Below are 25109 nucleotides of genomic sequence, written 5' to 3' on the forward strand. Positions count from 1 at the left end.
GGTGAACTTTGGAAATAAAATTTTATATGACATTTCACCCTCATGAAGAGATCACTGAAGACATAAGTGCTGTAGCAAACTGTGGTGAAAAAAACCAGAAGGTGTCGGGGTATCAGAAATAGCATCTGGGTCTTAAAGGCTTATTTAACAACAAACAGCACTCTACGTAAGGTTCAACTAAGTCCACGTGGAAGAAGCACAGCAGCCTGTGTGATCCCCAGATTATAAATTATGATATCCAATTCCTGAGGAGAAAGCAGTCGTATAGCTTAAATTATGAACACCTACGTGGTGTGTAGAAGGATATGGATGATGGTAGAAGCCCAAAATCTATTTGCAGGGTCCACACATGGATTAAGCTTTTAGTGAATCCCCTTTGAAAGTCCAGAGATGTGAATTGCCTTGCTATCACACAGAAAGCATTGCAGTGTTGATCATGGTAGAGGTAGTTAGATTAAAATGTAATATCTTACTAGATCTCCCCATCTGACCCATTTTCAAGTTGCTTTAGTTTTTAATAGGTTCTTTCTTTTCAATAGAAATATTTCCGTTTTGTCAAGTAATTGTTGGTTTTGTTTATTTGCTTGCTGTCCTTTGCATGACTTTTTATATATGAAATCCAGGATAGGTAAATCTAGAGGGTCAATAACTGGATTAATAACTACGCAGAGGCATGACCCTGGTGGTGTAGCAGCTATGCACTGGGCTGCTAACCAAAGGTCAGCAATTTGAAACCACCAGCCATTGTGAGGGAGAAAAGACGAGGCTTTCTACTGTAATAGTTACAGTCTCAGAACTCAACCGAGCCAGTTCTACCGCGTCCTCTAGGCTCTCTGAGTCAGAATGACTCCAGGGCCGTGAGGGGCATGGCAGGGGCCAACAACGAGTACGAGAAGAAAATGTCCTGAAGGTGATGCTGAAGATGATGGCATGATTCTTCTTTAAACAACTAAATGATGAAATTGTATGGTCTGTGAAGTATATGCCAATAAGACTATTTAAAAATATTATATGACAGAAAGGAAAAGACCTGTCTTACTATTTACCTTTGATATTCTCCACTGCGGGAAAGATGATATCGCTGTATAGTCCTCTGCCTTTCTTGCTTTGGAAAGAAAATAAAATATAAAATCAATGTTATGAAATTCTATTTCCTAAAAACCCTCATGCAATGTCGAAATGTACTTTTTTCTAGTTTCTAAAAATAAAAATGTTAAAGTCTTTCCATTATAAGCTGTGCAGAGCATAAAGCTTCCTTCAAGTCATCATTGTTCATACCGACACATCCTCGTTCTGAGGGGTAGAATTTGTCTGTTTATGAATGTATAAACCATAACTGGTCAAGAAACACAGAGTTCTTAAAAAACAAAAGATACTTTGTCATATCTTGCCCTGGGCTCATGCGGGAGGGGGGAGCGGGGAGGGAGGGGAAAAATGAGGACCTAATGTTGGGGGTTTAAATGGAGAGAAAATGTTTTGAGAAACGATGTACAAATGCGCTTTACACAATTGATGTGTGTATGGATTGGGATAACAGTTGTATGAGCCCCTAATAAAATGTTTAAAAAAAAATAAAATAAAAAACAAAAGCTGGTTAAAAAAAAAATTTTAGAAAACAATTGTATCTCAAAATAAATAAATAAATAAATAAACCACTCCTGTCAAGCTGATTCCCACCATTGGAGTCATCTTGTTCAGAATGAAAAGAAAAAAAAGATACTTTAAGCAGCTATATTGGCATCCTGAATATTCTCATTATACCCAAGAGCTTCCTAATAAACTAAAAAGATGGGGTTGGGTAGACAAAGAATCAATAAAACAGCATTTGAAATTCTATCCTGGGTGAAATGAGTGGCAATGACACCCAAAGATTCAGAAGCCCGGTCAGAGTTGTGGCTCCCACAGTTAGTGGTATGTCCCTGGTGTGCCCTCTGCTCTCTTCTCCAACTGGAAATGCACACTCAGGGTGAGGGTGGAAACCAGAAGGATTGTAATGTGCCTGTTTCTGCTGTTTACATGGTTATGTATTCCTAATACTGCGGATGTCAGTCAGGACAGGGAGAAACATGGGAATCATCCAAGTGGAAGCTGCTTGTGGAATTCTTTTAAAGTCTTTAAAAGATGAGCAACTGATGACTTTATTACAGTAAAAAGAATTGCGTTTATTTATTTATTTTTATCATTTTATTAGGGGCTCATACAACTCTTATTACAATCCATACATACATCAATTGAATTGCGTTTATTATAACCAGAAAAACAAAACAAAACTTTCATTGGTTAGTTGAAGGCAAGAGCTAATTTGTTAATGACTCTGCTGAAGCACCTCCTCCCCAACCCTGAGGCAGAGCAAGAGCAAGAGCGAGAGAGAGGGAGAGGGAGAGGGGGAGAGGGAAGAATAGGGGGGAGTAGGAGAGGGAGGGGAGGGAGAAGGGAGAGGGAGGGAGAGGGGACTCAGTTTACTTAACAATCACATAACAGTATGATGGACACAATTTTCCAGCTTCTAAATTACAATAATCATTATGTTTCCTGATCTTGTACTACAGGAGACTTGGCTTTGCACTGGAGTAGCCTGCTGGGTGTGAACTCTGGCTTTGTCATTTATTAGTCGTATGGCCTTAGGCAAGTTACTTAACAACTCTGTGCTTCAGTTTCCTCATCTGTGTTGTGGTGACAAAAACTACTACCAGCTTCCTACAATCGTTGTAAAGATTAAACAAAGCAAGGCATGTAAACCACATAGAACAGTTCCTGACTCCTAGTCAGGATTCCATAAATATCTGTTACTAACAACCATATTCCTATAACCCAGCGCCGTCAAGTCGATTCTGCGGGCAGAGTGGAACTGCACCTGAGGGTTTCTGAGGCTGTAAGATTTTATGGGAACAGGCTGTCTCGTCTTTCTCCCACGGAGCAGCATCCGTGGGTTTGAACTGCAGACACTGTGATTAGCAGCCCAAATGCTTAGCCCACGGTGCCAGCAGGATCCTCCACATTAATTTACAATATGGTAAATATAGTAAATTTCCTGCCATCCCAAATCATAAGTCACAGACATCTTAAGATCCAAACTCTCAATGACACAAGAATAAAGATGAGAAATCAACAATATCCCTCCAGCTTACTTGATTCTATAAAATGTAAGAAATTCTAGCAGTTTGAGGATTGAAGGAAAGGCCCACAACCCCAAACTTCACAAACAGTACACGAACAAACCCTTTCTGAGTCATACTTAACATTCCCTCTCTGAAAGCGAACTTGTTTTCAGAACACTGGATTTTGGGAAACTACAATGCAGCTTTAGGGTAAACAGGAAGCAGCTTATCCTAAAGGTAGACGTCATTCGGTCATTCGGCGGCAAGCCTGTGTGTTAATAGTTTATCTCCGTCATCAGTGCGAAACAAGAGGCCCTGGATTCGGGGTGGGCGGGGGCAGGGGGAGTCAGAAAAGCAGCCCTAAAGTTTGCCGGGGTCTCCCCTCACCTCCAAGAGCTTTCGCTGCTTTGCTGCCCTGGCTGCTTCACGCTGTGCAGCGTATAAAGCTTCTTCTTCTAGTCTTAACTTCTCTTCCTGTAAGGCTAACTGTACATGAACAAAACAATAAGGATTAACAAAAAGCAGAACCTGTCTAACTGCTCTACACATAAATGTTTCTATCTGAAAAAATTAAATTAACAAAAAACGGAAGAAAAAAAAAAGAATTGATCTCCATAAAGCACAACAGAAATGTAATCTTAATGACTGCCCATGTTTCAAGTTCTCGTTGTACAGAGTAAATCAAACAGCAAGCACATTATTGAATTCTCTAGAAGTTGAATTATGAAGCAGTTCCATCTAATTTGTATCAATACCGACTTGTTTCTTGTTTTTTTATTTTTAAATATGCAGTGATTTTCAAACTCAACAACCGCCCACATACAGCCCTGAGTAGACTTTGGCATGTGTGAGTCTACAGTCTCCATAACTAAGGTCAATCACCCCACTGTACGCCGTAGTGCACTAAGTTTGCACAACACTCAGACATTGCTATGTGACTGGCACTTGATTTCTTAATTACATTACTAAGTAGCTATTGAAAATACCCCTTCAAATATGAATTATAATAGATTACATGTCAACTCTAACTTAAAAATTAATTTTCAACAAATTTTTCCCTTTAAGCAAATAGTATTGATTGTGTGTCTTAAATGAATGTTTTTGAATGATTACATATCAGTGGAAAATGGAATAAGACTACTGTATTTTAATTCAAAACACCTATGCAACATAGCATGCTTATCAAAAAAATCAGGGGAAATTGTGTGGTTGGAAAAAAAATGTACATTTGTGTAAAACATAGTAATTCTATTTAGTTTAGTGAACAGAAAAACTATACTTACAGATCATTTATGTGAAAACATTTAAATAAATATAACACATGATTTCTAAAAGTACAACAAAAATATATTTTAAAAAGCCTGCCGACTTGTGAAATATTGTGAAGCAGTAATTTTGTCAAATGTTGGTGTCTTGTCAGAGCTCCTACTAGGGAATGAAAAAAGTACTTTTAAAGAATGTGTTATCTTCATTTTTTTTGCAAACACATGATGTTTGATATATTAAGCCAAACTAAAATTATCTGATTGAAATCATTAATGTCAAATCACTTCTAATCTGCATATATGAAATGACTCAGTGACTGTCCACACATATTATTTAATAACACTCTCTTTAAACCGATGCTTTAAGAAAGCTCTATTTAAGTTATAGAAAGATTATTTACCTCTTTTTGAATTTTTATATCAAGTTCTTTCTGTTTTTCAGCAATAGAATCATAATGCCTTTCTCTTAGGTCAATGATTTCTTCCTCAGTAAGAGGCCTGGAGAGATAAAGGAAGAGGAGGGAAGAAAGGTAGAACAAAACCAAAAACCAACTCACATGAATCTGAGTCCAAATAAAATGCTTCTAAAATGACGGTGAAATTATGAAATTTTGCAGTCAAAAAGGGACTGAAGTAATTTGATGTTATGATTTCAGTTGTCAGGGCAACAAGTATATATTCAAACACCTGCTGTATTCTGATATAGATATACAAGGAGACCCAGATGATATATTATTGGAGTTTTTGGTGTTTTTTTAGAAGAAATGTGAATTCCATTTACCTTCGTTCTCTATCCATCTCTGCCACCTAACCTATGTTCACATATCTTGGACTTTTAATACCCATCATAAAGTATAAATGTGGGCACTCCACAAACTCTTCTTAGAAGAGGATTTCCACATCACTTTGAGAAATGGGGGCATCAACATGAGCTCCCTCAATTTCTTGATGTATTTCCTCTGGTTTAAGAAAATGAAAGGAGATGACCAAAAGAACGCTGGAATTTCTTTTCAAAGATTATATATATGTATATATATGAAAGCAACCTAAGCAGCTTCAAAGTATTCTCCATTATACTTAATACATTTGCCAAATCTGAGATTTCATTCTTGGAAACATTTTTCAAACTCATCTATTTGGATGACTGACAGCATCTCTCGTTTTTTTATTCACCTCATCTAAGCCATCAAATCGCTGCCCTTTCATGTCCCTCTTCATTCATGGAAACAAAAAGAGGTCGCTCGGAGCGAGGTCAGGTGAGTAATGTGCGCGGGGCAAGAGAGACATGCTGTTTGTTTTTTTGATAAAAAGTGGTGCACTGAGCTGGCTGAGTGAGCTGGTGCATTGTCTTGGTGGCAAAAGTAGTCCCCCATCTGCCACAAATCAGGTCTTTTCTGTCTTGCACTATTATACAATCTTTTCAGAAAACTCTAAATAGAAAGCTTGATTAACAGTCTGACCTGGTGGAAAGAACTCCAAATGCAGTATCCCCCTCACAACAACACCAAAACAAATGAGCATCATCTTGATCTTTGATTTCACTTGACGAGGTTTTGGGGGGCAAGGTGACAAGGATGTCTTCCACTGGCTTGACTGATGTTTGCTTTTGGGGTTGTAAGAATAGCACCAGGTCTCCTCACCAGTAATGACCTTGGAAAAAAGTCTTTCAAAGCACTGAATATGTCCACTGGATGCTCTTTTTCCTGGTCAGTCAGAACAGCACTTGTGCTCAAGGACCGAAGAGATGGAGGCATTATCTGGACTACCTTGGAGCTCAGTTCAGCGAATTTTAATGGGAGATTTCTCTGGGACCTTGCTCTGTCAATTAGCACTAATCTATTACTTTTGTCTCCCCCCCCCCCTTCTTCTGCATCTCTCCTGTGTGAAGGAGGAAAGGATGTAAAGAAAGAATAAACTTTCTTTAAACCTACATCTACCTCTACTCCTTCCCTCCTTCCCAATTCTGTCAAAATTCCTGCAGTTAACTGTATAAAATCAATAACACATCCAGTACTTACTGCATACCATGTACTATTCTCAGTGCTCATATATTCACTCAACTTATTCCTAACAATTCAATAAGGTAGACAAAGCGATTGATTACACATGAGAAATTAAGACTAAAAGAGATTAATAACATGCCCATGTACACATTTAGCAAAGCTTGTGTTGTTGTTAGTTGCCATTTAGTCAGTTTTGGCTCAGAACAACCTTACAACATAACAAAACACTGCCTGGCCTACGCCATCCTCACAATTAATGGTGTATCTGAGTCCACTGTTGCAGGTATTGGGTAAATCCATCTTGGGGAAGGTCTTTATTAAGGATGACATCCTTTGGCAGGAACTTCTCTCTCCTGACAGCACATGCACAGTACATGAGACCAAGTCTCTTCATCCTCACTTCTCAGCAGCAGCAGTCCTGGCTGTACTTCTTCCATGGCAGATTTACAATTCATGCTATGATTTCTTGATTGCTACTTCCCTTAGGGATGACTGTGGATCTAAATAAAATGAAATCCTTAACAACTTGAATCTTTTCTCAGTTTATCATGATGCTGTATTTAGATCCAGTTGTGAGGATTTTTGCTTTCTTTATATTGGGTTGTAATTAAGTCTTAAGGTTGTATTATTTGATTTTCATCAGAGCTTTCTCTTGTTCCGTGTGAATGACTGCTTCTTGGTTCATGTATAGGTTCTGCATGAGTAAATTAGAATTCTGAATTGTCTCAATGCCATCCAGAGTTTGTTATGATCTACCAGTCAAATTCCTGGAGACTTGTTTTTCACTAATGCTTTCTGTTAGTCTGTCTTCTCACTATTAACTATTACGCTTCTTTTCTCTTCATTTGCTTCAATGAAGCTTTCAGCAAGCTAATTTGTGTCATCTCCACATAGCATGTTAATAAGCTTTCCTCCACTTCTGATGCCGTGTTCGTTTTCTTTATAGCCTGACTTCTCTGAATGGTTGTTCAGCATACAGATTAAATAAGTATGGATACAAGCCTGATGCACACCTCTCTTGATTTTTAAACCACACAGTATTCCCTTGTCTGTTTGAATGACTGCTTCTTGGTCCATGTATAGATTATGCATGAGCACAATAGAATTCTTATTGTTCTCAATGTTATCCAGTTTTTTATGATGCACAAGTCAATTGCCTTTGCATAGTCAACAAAACACAAGTAATTATCTTTCTGATATTCTCTGCTTTCAACCAAGATGCATTTGATGTCAGCAATGATACTCCCTTGCCATGTCCTCTTCTGAATCTGGCTTGAAATTTCTGGCACCTTTCTGTTGGTGTACTGCTGCAATTGTTTTTTAAATATCTTCAGCAGTATTTTACTTGGATGTGACATTAATTATATTGTTGGTTAGTTTCTGCATTGGAATACACACAAACAGGGATCTCTTCCGTCAGTTGACCAGGTATCTGTCTTCCAGATTTCTTGGCACAGATGGGTGATTGCTTCCAGGGCTTCCTCAGCTTGTTGAAAGATTTCCAATGGTAGTATGTCAATTTCTGGAGACTTGTTTTCACTAACGCCTTCAGTCAGTTTAGCTCCTTGCCGTTACCTACTATGCTATTTTTTTTTTTTTTACATTCAAGCCTTTTACTTCCCACTTAATCTGTTTCTGCTCCCATAATGTCTGAATCAAATAATTCTAGAACGGTATTTAGTGGCTTCCACGTCACAAAATACAATACAACTTTGGTTCTTATTACCTCAGTTTCATAGGAAAATCTGCTACCTCAGTTTCATAGGAAAATCTGCCAGTCCACTTCACTTTCCTCCCTTGAATGCTTATTTATCTAGTGTTGCTACAATACAAATACTACAAGTATTTTAAATAATACTTGTTAAATTTATTACTTTATTAGTTTAAGAAAAGGAAATTAAATGTGTGTGTCCGTGGTTAAGAGGCTTAACGTCCAAATGCAGGCGGCAGCTCCAGGGGAAGCTTTTTCTCACTGTTGGCTCTGGGGGAAGGTTTTTGGGTTATTTCCTTTTTTTTAACTAAAAAATGATTTTTTTTAAATAATTTTATTGGGGGCTCATACAACTCTTATCACAATCCATACATACATCAATTGTATAAAGCACATTTGTTCATTCGTTACCCTCATCATTCTCAAAACAACTGCTCTCCACGTAAGCCCCTGGGTTTTTGTGTTCTTTCAACAAATAGGAATCAGTCCAGCGTTCCTTGTTGATCTCCCTGGGGTCTCAGCCCAGCGACCCCACATCCAAAGGATACAGTCTGCTTCCAGTTTTTCTTTCTTAGTGGTAGTCAGGTCCTGGTCAAAAGGCAGACAACATTTTTTACTTTCATTCTTTCTCTGCCCCTTTCAGTCTGAATTGACAGTTGGGGTTTTTTGTTTGTTTGTTTTGCTGTGGTAGTTGATTAGATCCGTTACTCACAGATTTAATCTCTTTAACAAAAGATTGAGAAACTTTGTCCTTGGTGAACATTTAAGGACATGTGTACTTAGTTTGTATGACAGTATTTTCCAAATATTTAGGTTCTATTTTCATTTTGCACAATTTTAAAGTTCCTATTTCTTTCTTTTTGCATTTTACTATAAGCAATAAGGAGGAACCATGTGGCCTTGAAGATCAGACTTATAAGTTCTACTGTCCACCATCTGAACACAATTCAGAAAGGTCTTTGCTATTCCATGAAAAGTTCCTCGCTTCCTCCATCTTCCGATTACATGTTCATCATTTTATTTTAAAGCCTCACTCAAATCACATTTAACATTCACACTTCTAGCAGCATTCTCTTACCAGCACTGTATGTATGTATTGTCCAAGATAATAGAGGCTTTCTCTATAGCTCCCCTCACATCTTTCTGAATCCTCACCAGAACTGCCTTTGTTTCTTAATTCTACCAGTAGTTTCTTCAGGGCAATCTAGACTTTACTATTATGCACCTTAAAACTGTACCAAGCGGTACCCACTGCCCAATTCTAAAAGTACTTGCACATTTCATTAGTGAGGCATCCTACTCCTCCAGGACCATCTCCTTAGTTATCTGGTGCTGCTGTAACAGAAGTACCACAAATGGGTGGTCTTAGCACACTACAATGCATTCTCTCATAGTTCAGGAGGCAAGCAGTCTGAATTCAGGGTGCTAGCTCCAGGGGAAGGCTTTCTCTGCCCTTGTTTCCCTTCAATATGTATTGATGGCAGTTTCCTGGAGATGTTCCTCTGTCTTGGCATCCACCTTCCCGTCTAGGAGGGTCTCAGTGCAGGACCCTGAGTTCAAAGGATGCTCTCCATTCTTGCCTCTTCCTTTTTGGTAGTAGTCAGGTCCCTTCTCTCTACTCACTTCTTTCTCCTTTGACCTCTTGTAAGATAAAGGGTGATGTAGGCCACCCGGGGGGCCCAGGAAATCTCCATTTACATTGGATCTGGGCTATGGCCTGAGTAAGGGCATACTACCTCGATTTGCTAACAACTGATTAGTGAAACAAATTTAGGAATGTCCAAAAGGAAGGAAAAGAGAGACAAAGTTATAAAACTTAAACAAAAAAACCAAACCCTCTGTGCTAAGTCAATTCCAACTCATAAGCGACAGTACAGGGGAGAGTAAATAAAAGGTATTTGCTTGAGCAGCAAATATCTTTCTGAGGCTGTAAGTCTTGACAGAAGCACACTGCCTCATCTTTTCCTCCTACACCAGATGGTAAGTTCAAACAGCCAACCTTTCAGTTAGCAGCCCCACCCTTAACCCACTGTGTACCACATATTCTTTTAAAAAACTTAACAGGAAAGGTATTTATCAATATAAGATTAAAAATTTTTTTTAGACATAACAACTTAGGTTTAATAGGGAAGCACATAGGCACGCAGGTAAGTTAAATTCTTTCATGCTCAAAATAATCTTTTGAGATACTTATTTGTCTCAAATTTATTACAGAAAGGATAAGCAAAGTTCTGAAATGTGATCTGTTCAATGTTATCAAAGCAAACAAATGACAGAGCCGGGACTCTTAAAGAACTTCCTACAGTTCACATAAAAGAAGAGGTTTTTGGTTTTTTTAAAGCCTTACCTATGACTGCTTCCTGGGCTTTCTCCCTGTATAAAAATTAATTAAACAAATAAGTTTCACTTAGCTGAAATCTACTTAAGGCAAATTAATACAATTTTTATGTAATCAAAAATATTTTCTACGCATATATTTTTATCACTGTAAAAAAATAATTATTAAGTATCCTAAATATAACTTTTTCATATTTCTCAAAGGCAAAAGTTAGTTTAATAGCTAAGCTTAATTACATAACACTGATTTTGGGGACACTTCTTAATACTTCCTAACAAATAATTGCTATACAACAAACTGATTTCTGGGTCACATGGTACTAGACATTCTGTAATGGCGTATTCCCTATGCCTTCATTACCAGTTTGTCTTCCTTCACATGCTTATGAAACTGCTTATGGTTTTCCTCCAATGCAAACTCTATTTTCAAGGCTTTCACAAATTGCTTAAATGGTTCACATTGGACAAGAGTCAATATATATCATCAGGTAACACCAGGAGTAAAATTCTGAATGATCTGAATTTAGAAAATAATACTACAACATAAAATGACTCTCAACAAAACCAAATGTCAAATGTGGCGAAAGATGAAAAAGAAAAAAATTCTCTCAACTAACCAACGAACAATAGCACCTTAGAAAACCAAATGAAATAACAAGATGTTGGGATAAACTATATTGGAGCCCAAAAGAATTCTGTTCAGTGAGCACAAAAGGATATAAAAATTACAATGATTACAGTGACTACTGGGTATAAAAAGAAACTAAATTTTGTGAAACACTAAGATATTTGGGAGAAATGTAGATGCACTAACAAAGGTAGTCTCTAACATGTTCTACCAGACGATAATATGGATTATTATTTCTTAAAGTTTTTAAGCCCAAATGAATCTGAAAAATGTTGAATGAGTTTAAACAGTGTTTTAACAATAGTTCTGAGAGCCTTTAATATGCTACTTTATACTGTGATAGTAGTATTCTGTCAATAGTCTGGGACATGTTGGGCTGAAGAATATCTTAAGTTTTTTTTTAAAGAAAGGTTCAGTACATTTCCTCTCTCCTCAGCAAACGATTGTGATGAAAGGTCATAGCTTGCTGTGAACTTTTTTTTAGATATGTGGAAAGTATGCTCTAGGGAGGTTAACCAATTTGCGAATTCATACAATTAGTTTGGTGACGAAGTTGGAAACTGGTACATAAACTAGGCTTTCCTAACCAGTGCATAAGAAATATACACATATCACTGACTCTGGAATGCATCTGAAAATTGTTTTAGATGAGAAGAAATATAGAAATCAACATTTAATAAAGTGAATCTTTTTTTTTCATGTTAGCATGCTCACCTCGGCCCCGCTTGGTGGTCCTCGTGGGGGGAGCCTGGCCGCGAGAGCAGGAGAGAGCCCCAACTTTATTGCTAACCAAGGATTGATTATATCTCCTTAGGGGGTTGCATCATTACAGGTAACCACACATCACAGGAAGGGGTAGTACAATAGGCATACACATCGTAGGAAGGGGATGTATCCAAAGTGAATCTGTCTTATACCGAATAAAAAATAACTTTATCCAGTAGCTAATAGTGATGTAACAGCTAAGGTAGAAGCAGACTGTACTATCAACATGGACAAGTTCCATACTCAGAAATCCATGAAGAAGATGGTTAAAGAATGTGTCAATAGAATGACGTGTGCTTATGGACTGGAAGACTACACGTTCCATGAAATCAACAGGTTCAATGTAATCCTCATCAAAAGGTGTTGTTGTTGTTGCAGAAACAGAAACGCTGATTGTAAATTCATATTGCAAAGGGCCTTGAATCACCAAAACAATCTTGAAAGAGCAGAATAAATCAGGGCATCAGACTTACAGTTCTGGAATTCAAAATGTACTACAAAGCTAGGAAACCCAAAACAGTACAGTGCTGAGAGGTAAGGAAAAACATACTGATGAGTGAACAGAAATGCGAGTGTAGACAGGTACTGAGTCCATTCAATGGAGACAGAATACTGTCTTCAACAAATGGTGCTGGGACAACATGCCAAAGAAAGAAATTAGAACCCTGCCTCATACCATTTGTCATAAAATTCAGAATGGTTCATATACCATTAAGCCTCTTAAAATACACTAAGAGTAATTTTTAGAACTTTTGTGCTTGAGCAAAAACAACAACTAAACAGACAAACTGGGACTTCACCAAACTTCAAAAAAACTTTTTGTAACAAAGCACATAATCAAGAAAATGAAAAGATAACATTTAGAAGAAAACATTTGGAAATTTTGTATCTGAAAAAGGCTTAATATCCATAACTCATAAAAAATTCCAATAACTCAAGGGAGCCTTGGTGCATAGTGTTATGTGTTGGGTTGCTAACAACAAGGTCAGCAGTTTGAAACCACCAGTGGCTCTGAGGGAGGAAAATGAGGCTTTCTACTCCCATAAAGAGTTATAGTTTTGGAAACCCATGAGGTAGGTCTACCCTATAAATCAACAACAAAAAGAAAAAGCAACCCAATCAAAAAATGGGCACGGGACTTGAAAAGATATTTTCTCTGGAAGACATACAAATGTGCAACAGTCATACGAAAAGATGTCCAATGTCATGTCATTAGCAAAATAAAATACAAATCAAGACCATTGTGACATACCACTTCACTGCCCCTAGGATAGCTATTATCAGAAAAACAAGACATCATGTTTTGGTGAGGATGCAGAAAAACTTGGAACCCTTGCACATTGCTGGCGGGAATGTAAAATGGTACAACCATTATGGAAAACAGTTTGGCAATTCCTCAAAAATCTAAATGTGGAACATCTATGACTCAGCAATTCTACTCCTAGGTATGTATTCAAAAGACGTGAAAGCATGGACTGAGAAACAGATACTTGTAAATCACTGTCTATCGCAGCATCATTCGGACTTTTCAAAAGGCGGACCAATACAAGCGTCCATCAACAGATACATGAATTATGAAACAATGGAAGATTGTTCAACCACAAAGCGAAACCAAGTTCTGATATAGGCTACAGCATGAATGAACCTTGAAAATAGTATGCTAAGTAAAATCAGGCACAAAAAGACAAATATTTTATGATCCCACTTGCATGAAATATCTATAATAGGCAAACTCATTGAGACCAAAGTAGATTAGTAGTGACTAGTGGCTAGGTACAGGGGAAATAGGGAATTACTGTTTAATGGATAGTTTCTGTCTGGGGAAATGAAAAGTTTTGGAAACAGACAATGGTTATGTAATCATGGTTATATGACACTGCAAATATAATTAGTGCCCATGAACTACATACTTCAAAAGGCGCCTACTCTGGACTGTGCAATGTTTTCTTATCTAACAGCAAGAGGACAGATTCCCTTTTGAAGCTCCTTGAATTCTACAGAATGCCTAAAACCCTGTTACATATACTTTAAATACAGTGTGTATACATATATGCAGTATTACAAAGTGGAAATTCTGAACTTATTCACTCAGATACATTAATAAAGTAAGAAAATGATGCAGAACAAAATAAAAAGCAAAAATTCCAATGGTAAAACCCAAAATCAAAAATATGAGAATCAGATGACTAATTAAAACAAATATAGGGTTTTACACTACTATGGAAATACTTACTTCATCACTTTCTACTAGATTCTCAAACTGAAAAAAACAAACAAAAAACAAAAAAAAACAAGAAAGCACGTGTTAGGAGGAGTATTTATCAAAGGCATATATCTCATAATAAATTATAAGTTACTGTTTCAACTTAAAAATAACAAACCTTTATATTTACAAGATAGTTCTGTCAAATACAGCTTACTCAATTATACCAATTTTCATATCAGCTTACTCAATTATACTAATTTTCTACATACATCTTACATGATTTAATCAACTGAATAGAACATTTCATACCAGTGTTTTAAACGCATATTTAAAAAATTTCCACTTCACTTGAGTTCATAACAAATTATTCAAAAAGTATACAAATAACAAGATTTTCTATTTGTTTAATTCAGTTTAATTGGTGGCAATCTGAACCCACCACCCAGTCCCTGGGTGAGAGATGAGGCTATTTGCTCCCGTAAAGACCTACACTTGCAGTGGGTCTCACCCTTCCTAAAGCCACGACCCTTTAATACAGTTCCTCATGTTGTGGTGACCCCACCATAAAATTATTTTGGTTGCTACTTCATAACTGTAATTTTGCTACTGTTATGAATTGGGCGACCCCTGTGAAAGGGTCGTTCGACCCCCAAAGGGGTTGCGACCCACAGGTTGAGAACCACTGATCTACAGTCTTGGAAATCCTAAAGAACAGTTTTAATCTGTTCTTAGGATTGTTATGATTGGAAACTGGCTCAACAACAATGGGTGATTTTTGTTTTTTTACTGAACCTCCATTTAATCTCTCAAATATTTCAAGAACCTGGACTATATGAAGAACATGACATCTGGACTGGCTAAGACTCACTAACAACTTATGATATGCAGATGACACATCCTTGCCTGCTGAAAGTGATGAGGACTTGAAGCACTTACTGAAGAAGATCAAAGACTACAACCTTCGGCATAAAGAAAACAGAAATCTGCCCAACCAGACCACGAAGTAACATCATGACGTATGGAGAGAATACTGAAGTTGTCTAGGATTTCATTTTATTTGGATCTACAATCAATGTCTTATAAGAAGCAGTAAAGGAGTCAATGGACATACTGCTTTGTGCAAATCTGAAGCAAAAAATTCCCAGATTATAAAATGGTAAGAAGTCACATCTTGAGAACGCTGGTGCAACAAACCACGATATTTTTAATCACTTCATATGCATGTGAAAGCTGGACAGTGAATAGAAAGATGACCAGAGAAGAACTGATGCATTTGAATAATGGTGCTGGTGAAGAATATTGAATATCATAGAAGACCAGAAAAATGAGCAAAACTTTCTTGGAAGTACAATCAAAGTACTCTTTAGACATGAAAGTTGCTTTGGTGGTAGTTAAATAAATTATAGAACCAAGTAGACATAAAACTTGGCATGATTGTGCTTTTCTCCAAATACTTTTAGTTCTCTGCCTTTTGGATACACAATGGAATTTATCCATCATTTGAAAGATAACCTAGTTTACATAATGACACTGTTTTCTGACACTGATTTGACTGGCTCACGGCAAAACTGTGTGTTTCAGAGATGAACTTCTATATAGAGTTTTCTTGGCTGTCCCATATAATGTTTTATCATGTCAAAACTAAAAGTATACGAGGGGGCACCCCTCCCCCAAAACCAGAGTTTCCCTCCCCAAAATCTATGTATTTAAATTTTTTTACAAAACCACCTTATCACCTTCAAAGTACACTCCATTACACTTAATATATTTGCCAAATATGTGATTCCATTCTTGGAAATAGTTTTCAAATTCATCTGTTTGGATGGTTGACAGCACCTCCCTCGTTTTATTCTTCATCTCTTCTAAGTCATCAAATTGCTGTCCTTTCATGTCCTTCTGCATTTGCAGAAACAAAAAGATGTCTCCCTAAGCAAGGTCAGGTGAGTAAGGTGTGTGGGCAAGAGAGGCATACTGTTTTTGGCCAAAAACTGGTACACTGAGATGGCTGCGTGAGCAGGGGCACCAGCCCTCCCTCCATCTGCCATAAACCAGGCCTTTTTGGTCGCAAACTATTATGCAATTTTTTCAGAACCTCTAAATAGAAAGCTTGATTAACAGTCTGACCTGGTGGAACAAACTCCAAAGGCACTACCAGTCAACATTTCCATCTGTTCATCCAGAACTAGGTCTGTCCTTGTAAGCTGTGTTCAATATCACAACACTTTCTGTGGCATTTTTCCCTGAGCAGGAAACAAAATTTCAAAGCCACATGCTATTCTCTGTAATCGGCCATCACAAAAAAACGAGGTTCAAGTGAAACTGCTTTCGAGGGAAAATTCACTGTGACTAGAGAGAACCTTCCTGGGCAATGCCACTGGGTGCACTAACTCAGAGTGAGTTGCCCAATGCTCTTCCTAGTGGGAAAAATGTGTACTATGAAAGCTCCACCCAGTGGAGCTTCTTTCTGGTATTTTTTTGGGTACCCCCACTTAGGTTCCTATTTAACAATCTCTACAAAAATAATACGTCATCATTCACATTCATCCCATTTAGGTTGTGCTGTTTCCAGGACTCTAGTTTGTCTGGCCCTCTATCTTCTCATCTTTGGTTTATAGTAAAATTTGCCATTTAGTCTCACATAGTTATCTCTGTTGGAGCAGTACTCTGACAGGGAGTTGCCTGAGGTTCAAGCCAGATTCAGAAGAGTCCACGGAACAAGGGATTTCATTGCTGATGTCAGATGGACTTGGCTCAAAACAAAGAATACCAGAAAGATGTTTATTTGTGTTTTATCGACTAGGCAAAGGCATTTAACTGTGTGGCTCTAACTATGGAAACTTTGAGAAGAATGGTAATGCCAGAATGCTTCGTTGTGCTCAGAAGGAACTTGTCCATGAATCAAGAAGCAGTTGGACAAACAGAATAAGGGGATACTACATGGTTTAAACTCAGGAAAGGTATGAATTAGGACTACTATATCCTCTCACCATACTGATTCAATCAATATACTGGGAAAATCATCAAAAAGCTGGATTATATGAAGAAGAATGTGGCAAAAGGATGGAGGGAAACTTATTAATAACTTGAGATATACAGATGACACAACCTTGATTGTTGAAAGTGAGAAAGACTTGAAGCACTTGCTGAGGAAGATTAAGGATTGCAGCCTTCAGTATGGATTATAAATAAACACCAAGAAAACTAAAATCCTCAAACTGGACCAATAAGTAACAATATGAGAAATGGAGAAAGGGTTCAAGTTGTCAAGGATTTTGTCTTACGCAGAACCACAATCAATGATCACAGGTGCCGGAGTAAAGAGTTCAAAAGATATTACATTAGACTAATGTGTGCCTGACCCAAGTCATGATATTTTCATTGGCCTCATATGCAAGTGATAATTGGACACTGGATAGACAAGACCGAAGAATAATGGATGCATGTGAATTGTGGTGCTGGCAAAGAATATTGAAAGCACCATCAACGGCGAAAAGGATAAATTGATCTGTTCAGCTTGAAGAAGTATGGCCAGAGTACTCTTTAGAGACAAACACGGCAAGACTTTGTCTTACATACTTTGGACATATTTTCAGGACATCATGTTTAGGAATCTAGAGGGGGAGTGAAAAAGAGGAAGGCCCTCAATGAGATGGATACACTGGCTGCAACAATGGGCTTCAATATAGCAACAATCGTGAGGATGGTGAAAGACTGGGCAGTGTTTCCATCTGTTGTGCATAGAGCTGCTATGGGTTGAAACCAACTCAACAGCACTTAACAAGAACAACAGATAATTTTTAAAATGAGCTCATTACAAGTGATGCTTTTTATTTTATGAGCCAGTCTGTTACTTAGCTAAAAAGTGACCTTATTAGCTGTACTCTTTATCGAAGTAGATAATCAGAACTCTTCTGTGGTAGTGATGCTGACTGGCCCTTTGGTTACCAGCTCTGGTGGTAAGTGGTTATGAGCTGGGCTTCTAACTGCAAGGTAAGCTGTTCGAAATGCCAAAGGCTAAAAAGAAATGCCAAAGACTTCTCTGGACAAAGATGAGGCTTTCTACTCCCACAAAGAGTGACAGTCTTGGAAACCCACAGGGGCAGTTCTATCCTGGCCCCCAGGGTCACTATGGGTCAGAATTGACTCGATGGCAGTGAGATAGTGTCAATCATTTGACTTACTCACGGACCACTTAATGGCTTAAGAAGAAAAACGTCTTAAGCAAACAGGGACTAGAAAAAGACTATATAAGAATTTTAAAGAATGTATCTATTCATCTATTCAGTCATAAAGATCCCTGATGGTGCACTTGGCTGTTAACCAAATGCTGGAGCTTCAAACTTACTTGCAGCTTCATGGAAGGAAAGTCCTGGCAATCTCTTCCCATGGAGATTCCTGGCAGAACTTCCACACAGGGCGGTTTATTCTGTGTGTAGGGTCACTATGAGTACGCGGCGACCCAACAGCACACACACACAGTAAGCATTCATCTAGTAACTACATTGAATCGAATACCGATTAGGTGGTAATTACAACCTCCAAATACAATGTCTTGATAGAAACAGGAATGCGGGCAAATAATTTAATCATAGTGTAATGAATGCTTTTATGATTCTAAATGATTCTAAACACTATTACTATTAAAAGACACTACAAAAATTTCTATCTTAAATACATAATCACTTGAAGGGAAGAATAAAGTGTTCTATTGGTAGTATTGCTTTGATATTTATAGACTCGGGGGAAAACAATATATTCAAAAGTTTTAGAAGATGTAAGGATCTAAAACGATGACTTAAATCACTCAAGATAATATATTACCTTGAACTTGGATTTTGTAATGGTTTGTGATTTAAAAAAAGAAAACAAATTCCTGTTTTACATCTTCCTTATTTAATCAATTCACTGCCATCGAGTCAATTCCAACTCATAGTAACCCTACAGGACAGAGTAGAACAGACTACTGGAACTCTTTACAGAAGTAGAAAGCTTGATCGTGTGGAGCAGCTGGTGGTTTTGAACTGCTAACCTTGTGGTTAGCAAGCCAACACATAAACACTATACTACTAGGCTCCTTATTTTAAAAAAAATTTGAAACCAGATAAGGTTGGTCTGGAATTTAGGATCTAGTCCTACTTAGCTACTTATGGGCTGCATAATAGAGCTAAATTTTTTCATGTAAGCTTCTGATTTCTCATCCATTAAATGGGGTGAGTACAGGCTATTTCATTGTCACAGTAAGAATTATGTGCAAAGACCTTCACAAACTATATGATGGAGTAGCCAAGAGCTGCTAAAAATTAACTTGCTGCCTTAATTCTGTCCAGGTCCCTGCTGGAACAGGCAACCATCTATCTCCATAATCACTGCCTTAGTGAAGCACTGACTAATAAAACAGTAGTCTCTACCGGAGTTTGCAGGGTGAAGGAGAGAGAATGAGAAGCGGATACTTAAGTACATATACCAACTCTATAAAAAGAACAGGGCCTTATGTAGTAATCATATATTAGAGCTCAAATTCTGAGCACCCCATTTGCAGAAGGCTATAGCTGACAATGAAAACAAAATTCAGTTTGCTTTCCCTACATGGATTAAGCCTTCATTGAATTCCTTCTGACCTTTGACCTTTGGGATGGGACTTGTCTTGCTCCTGGACAGAGTGCATCAGAACATGGATTACTACTGCTGCTTCTCTAGCCAGTCCAGGGAGGGGTAGTCTCACTGAAGGGCTTGCCTGTGTGGGTTCTTGATGGAGATCACAATACTGGATCTTGCACAGTCATGAATCATGCCCTGACCGCTTTGGTCAGAAGGCCCTGGACCAATCTTGTAAGGTCTTCTGTCTACCTTAATGTCTGTGGCCCAATCATGATCCCATTCCCACTTCTGTAGTCTCACCGGTAACTGTGATAGATTGATCTGCTGCCAACCACACTTTGGTGACCGTTCGTTTGCCTTCCCATGTCCTTTGTAAAGCTCTGTGACTCAGCAGACCCTTAGGTACCATTATGACCCATGCTAAGAGTTTCCCGTATCAGGATGATATGCCTTTGTCTTAGGCAAGGCCTAATAAATATTCTCTTTAAATTATATTTGAGATTCGGGATCTCTTTTGTGTCCTAAAGCAGTTGCAAACTATAGTTCTCTCTATTCCCCACGCCCTGGTCTTTGAACCCTTTCCTTGTTCACCACCACCAACAATTTTGAAATATTAAAGTCTATACTAAATTTCTGTCCAAATACCTTGCTCCTAAAAAAAGGGAAAAATACAAGTCCCTTCTGCTCTCCTGAGGGTTCTTTTAATCCAATCAAATTTGTGACTCTACTTACCTCTATAGTTAAGTGCTCACCTCTTGAGCATGTTCTAAAATACTTGGATCTGGAAAGAAAGAGAAAAACATTAACTTTAAAAAGCACATTTAAGCCTAAAACGGAATTAACATGGTGGCATGAGATCATTTTCTCAAGAGCAACTTTAAATTCTCTAACATATAGTATGTTATATTTATAAAAAGGAAACATCAAATTTACTTAAGAATAAAAGTAATCCAGATTTTTTAAAATTTAGGGTATGTAAATACTGTGTAGTTAACCAACATTTCTTCCTACTCACATTAACAGCCACTGAACACAACAAAATACAATTAAGCCTCCAAGTTATCTCATTTGTTTTACTGTAGCAAGAAAAACAGCTTGTTAAAATACTGTGATATATAATGTATAATAAGAGTATATTGTCGATTTTGTTAAAATTATGCAAAACAACATTGTGAAAGGGCTCCTTCATTCTCTTCCCCACCCACTGGCAAATATTTAATGTTAGTACAGGGACCTCATAATTTATGAACATTTCCAGTAAAAATCTAGTGCCCTTAGCTCCCTATCCATCCTGTGTCCCTACTCTTTCCTCGCTTCACCATTTCTCAAACTAGAATCATGAGTTGAACTTCCTAGTAGCACTGTGTTCAGGCCTTAAGATTCCTGTTTAAAAGTGCTATGTGCTTCTTTCCCTGCAATGATCATTCTTTTCCCCGAATGAAGAATCTGTCTCTGACTAATCCATTTCCCCTCCAAGGCCACTGAATTGAATAATTGAAAAATGAAATAAGGTTCGGTAATACTAAGTAGAGGATCTTAATATGAGCCACGAGTATGACCTCACTGCTGAAGCACAGCCTAAAGCTAAGTAGCACACTGTCCAAAGCAAAGACTGTCACTGGAGCACCACACTTAGATTAGACCACAGGACCCTGTGTTCTGTGCCACTTGTACAGAGCTCTATGGCTAACTTAGTAAAAGCCCACGGAATGGTCTGTTACAAATACCTCCCTCTTTCTGGGGTCCAGCTGTAGTGAAGATAATCGTGTTACTGCCTGACTCTAACTCGCCATCTCCATCTGACCACACTAGACTAGACCAGAGCCATCCCCAGACCTCATGTGGTTGGAAGTGGAGTCTTACATGGAACCTGAGAGGGGAGAGTCAAGATGCTTCTAGGTAACTGCTAAAGATTATGCTTCCTCATGATCTGCAATGAGGGAAAATCAACGAGTGCCCTGCTGTCTAAAGTGTTGTTAGTGGTCTCTCGTGGTCCAGAGCAAGGAGGAGTGAAGAAATTCAAAGATGTATGGAAACAACTAGTCTAAAGGACTAATGCAGCATGTGAACCACAGACTCCACCACCTTGGTGCCTGGCTACCGCTGCTGATGGTTCTGAAAGGGACCACATTAGAAGGTCCTGTATAGCAGAAAAGTTTGGAACAAAATTCAAAATCATAAAAAGACTGGTTTACTGATTGGAACTCCCAAGAAAATGGTCTTTAGTTACTTTTCAGGCCTGGAACTGAACTCACCCTAGGGCTCAATTTTTAGCCAAACAATAAATAGACCTACATAGTGAACAACAATAGTACTGAGGTGCATACTCCTTAGAACAATCAACCACTGGAGACCGACAGAGTAGCGTTTGCCTGAGGACAAAGTTCAGAAGGTAGAAAAGGGTAAGAAAGGAGGAAAAATGGAAATGAGAACCCCAGGGTGAAAGTGGGATAAATGACAATCCATGGTGGGAGTTGTAATCAATGACATGGAACAATAAGTGTAAGGTTTACTGCCTGGAAAATTGATTCACTCTGTAAACCTTGAACCAATTCACAATAAAAGTTTTTGTTTTTTTTAAAGAGTGCCCTGATAGCACTTAGGTTATTCCCGAGGACTAGCCATATTCCTGCTGGTGTTACTGAAGACACTCAAAGCCCCCAAAGCAAACTAATGGCCATCCAGTCAACCCAACTCCCGGTGACCTTATAGGACAGCGTGGGTTTTCAAGACTGGAAATTCTGACCGGAGTCAAGAAGCCGAATCTTCCTTCCAGAGAACCATGTGCTTTCCAGCTGCTGACCTTGCAGCTCTCAGCCCAATGCTTATTTGATGGTGCCACCAAGGCTCCTTGAAGACATGTCCCCTTGAGCCTAAGGTAGATCAGTTTAGGTTTCTGTCCCACACTGTTGCCATTGCTAGGTGCCAGGGAGTCCGTTCTGACTCACAGTGACCTTAGGGACAACAGAATGACACACTGCCTGGTCCTGCACCATCCTCACAATTGTCCTTATCCTTGAGCCCACTGCTGCAGCCACTGTGTTGGCCCATCTTGTCCAGGGCCTTGCTCTCTTTGCCCTCTATTTTACCAAGCATGGTGTCCTTTGTCCAGGGACTGGTCTCTCCTGACAACATCTCCAAAGTACATCCCCACACTAGTCTTGGCTAATGCATAAGCATGGCTCTCTTTGATGTACTGTCAAAAGTGCAGATGAGGAAATATCAATAAACAATTCAAATTGGAGGCTTAAGTAGAAGGTAAGCAAAAAAGCACAAATAAGTTTGGGAAGAATTTAGGTGTTCCTTTTCAAACAAATTAGATTGAGACCTCATTACTCACAAAAGGCAAAGATTGGTTCCTACTATCACAATGCTAAGATTATATCGATAGATTTAAGTAAATATTGAATTTGGCAAAGACAGGAGCAACATTTTTAAGAAGAGCTTTACCCTGGGATGTATCTGAATAGAAGTTGAGCAACATTGACATAGATTTTGGAAGTAATTAGAAACCCAAGGGCTTGAAAGTGCCATTTGGGACAAGAGCTCTCCCTTACGTAAGTAGCAATGGAAAGAAATCAAAAGCAAAATCTTCCCATCTTCCTGGAGGCTTAAAAGCCCAACAAATGTGGGATGTTGGTTTTTCAGCTGTCCTCAAGATTTTGTCTTTTCCATCTCAGCTTTGTCCTGGAGGGAGACTTGGCGGTCACTATACTGCTTCTTGGTAGGTACACATGGGAATGCAACCGAAGGGGAAGCCGAGCAAGTGGGCAAAGGAAAGGAGATGCTTAACTATTATGAGTGGCCTCATGTTTACAGGTTTATTTCAAAAATACTTATTGGTTGTCTCCTAGGTGACAGCTAGTGGCAATGTTCTAGCTGCTGGCAATACAAGCACCTGCAAAACAGCCCTACCTTGGTAGGAACACTCTCGGGGATGAATGACCATAAGCAAAGTGATAAATGCATGGTGGGAACTGCTACCAAAATAAATAAAAAGTGCCTGAGTAACTTGAATGTCGTGACTGAGGGGAAGGAGGTAATTTTACTTGTGGTGGTCAGGGAAGGCCTTCCTTTCTGTTAGTAAAATGAAAAATGAAGGACGCCCTCCCCGCCCCCGCCCCCAGGAAACCAAGAAGACAAATGCCTGGAGGAGAAGCATCTGAGCAGAAGAGGAGCACCAGCACACCTGTGCGTGGCTCATTCCCACATGCCGGCCAGCAGCTGGATGGCTGGAGTGGGGGACGAAGGAAGGGAGGTGAGGTGTGAGAAGCAGCTTCGAGCGGAGGCTTGTCTTCAGCATTCTCCTCCACCCACCCTGCCCTGCACTCAGATTTCAAATGCACTCCAGAACAGAAGAGTATAAACCTTCTTGTACCGAACTAAACAAATGGAAAAACCACACCACTTCCAATGGGTCAATTCGGACTCGTGATGACAGAGTCGAACTGCCCGTCAGCTCCTGAGACGGGGAAACTTTATGGAAGTAGGAAGGTTCGTCTTCTCCTGGTGGTTACAAACGAACCCACGACGACCGCATCAAGTCTCAGTCAGGTTAAAAATGTTCCCTTGTCCAACTTACTTCATTTATACCAGCCCTACCCCACCTTAACTTCATTGCTTTGTTTTTGTTGAAGTACTTTAAAGCAAATCTTACAAAAAGTATGTTACTTTTGGCTCACTTTTAATTTGTAATTGTGAAGAGCCTTTACAGAAAATTTTAAATCACAACGTAATTTACCATACCTAACAACTTTAAAAATAAATTCCTTAATATCATCCAAGACCCGGTCTCCCTGATGATGTTTTTCCACTTGCTTTGTTCACTTCAGGATTCAAAATCAGGGTACACTGCACTGGCTTGGTCAGCCTCTCCACTTGAAAGACCAAGGGCCTGTCTCGCCCGGTACCATGAACTGGTTTCATCCCACAGGTTTGTAGACAAAGCGCGTCATTTGTCGTGGAAAAATTCTCACATGCTGGATTTGGCTGCGTTTCTTTTCTTCTTCTTAATATTGTCCGACTTTTGCCTCTATCCCCTGCATTTCTTTCTTCTTTCTTTTCTTTTCTATTTTTTTTTAACACTTTATGGTATTTTAGGTAAAAGTTTACAGAGCAAATTGGAGTCCCATATAATAATTCCTACAGAAACTATTCTATGATGCTAATTACATTTGCGTAATATACCATCCCTGTCTCCTTTCTTACTTTTGCTTTAAGGATATCTTTCTACTATCTGGATTCATAGAGCTGCTTTTTAAAAAGATCCTGTATTTTTCTTTGTGAGCCAATCTGTTACTTCGTTAGAAGGTCTCCTCATGGGAAAACTTGCTTAAAGTTCAAAGATGATATCAAGGTGAGAGTCTTGGGGAAACTTCTAGTCTCAACTGGCTCAATAATTCTGGACTGTTTAGGAAATGAGTTTTGTTATACATGTTTTTCTACTGTTCTATCTATCCACCTATTATGGTTTAGAATGGTTGGTCGGGGTACCGGGG

At 38.6% G+C, this 25109-nt stretch overlaps 1 protein-coding gene across 3 annotated transcripts in view; it reads right to left on the reverse strand.

Moving 5' to 3' along the window:
- Positions 1–25109, reverse strand: part of AP1AR (adaptor related protein complex 1 associated regulatory protein) — a 56264-nt gene that overhangs the window by 3896 nt on the left and 27259 nt on the right. Inside the window, exons 2-7 of one of the 3 annotated variants that reach the window (XM_045284129.1) lie at positions 20364–20392; positions 14041–14067; positions 10425–10450; positions 4765–4861; positions 3486–3584; positions 1047–1105 (exon numbers count right to left, since the gene is read on the reverse strand). In XM_045284129.1, the coding sequence (XP_045140064.1) occupies positions 1047–1105; positions 3486–3584; positions 4765–4861; positions 10425–10450; positions 14041–14067; positions 20364–20392 (337 nt within the window). Of the gene's footprint in view, positions 1–1046; positions 1106–3485; positions 3585–4764; positions 4862–10424; positions 10451–14040; positions 14068–20343; positions 20393–25109 lie in introns of all 3 variants that reach the window. The other 2 variants (XM_004703313.2, XM_030888601.2) reach the window with 2 other exon arrangements.

This window comes from Echinops telfairi, unplaced genomic scaffold (assembly GCF_000313985.2).
Source record: "Echinops telfairi isolate 266 unplaced genomic scaffold, ASM31398v2 ScPeMD7_7468;HRSCAF=8506_0, whole genome shotgun sequence".
Taxonomy (NCBI): domain Eukaryota; kingdom Metazoa; phylum Chordata; class Mammalia; order Afrosoricida; family Tenrecidae; genus Echinops; species Echinops telfairi.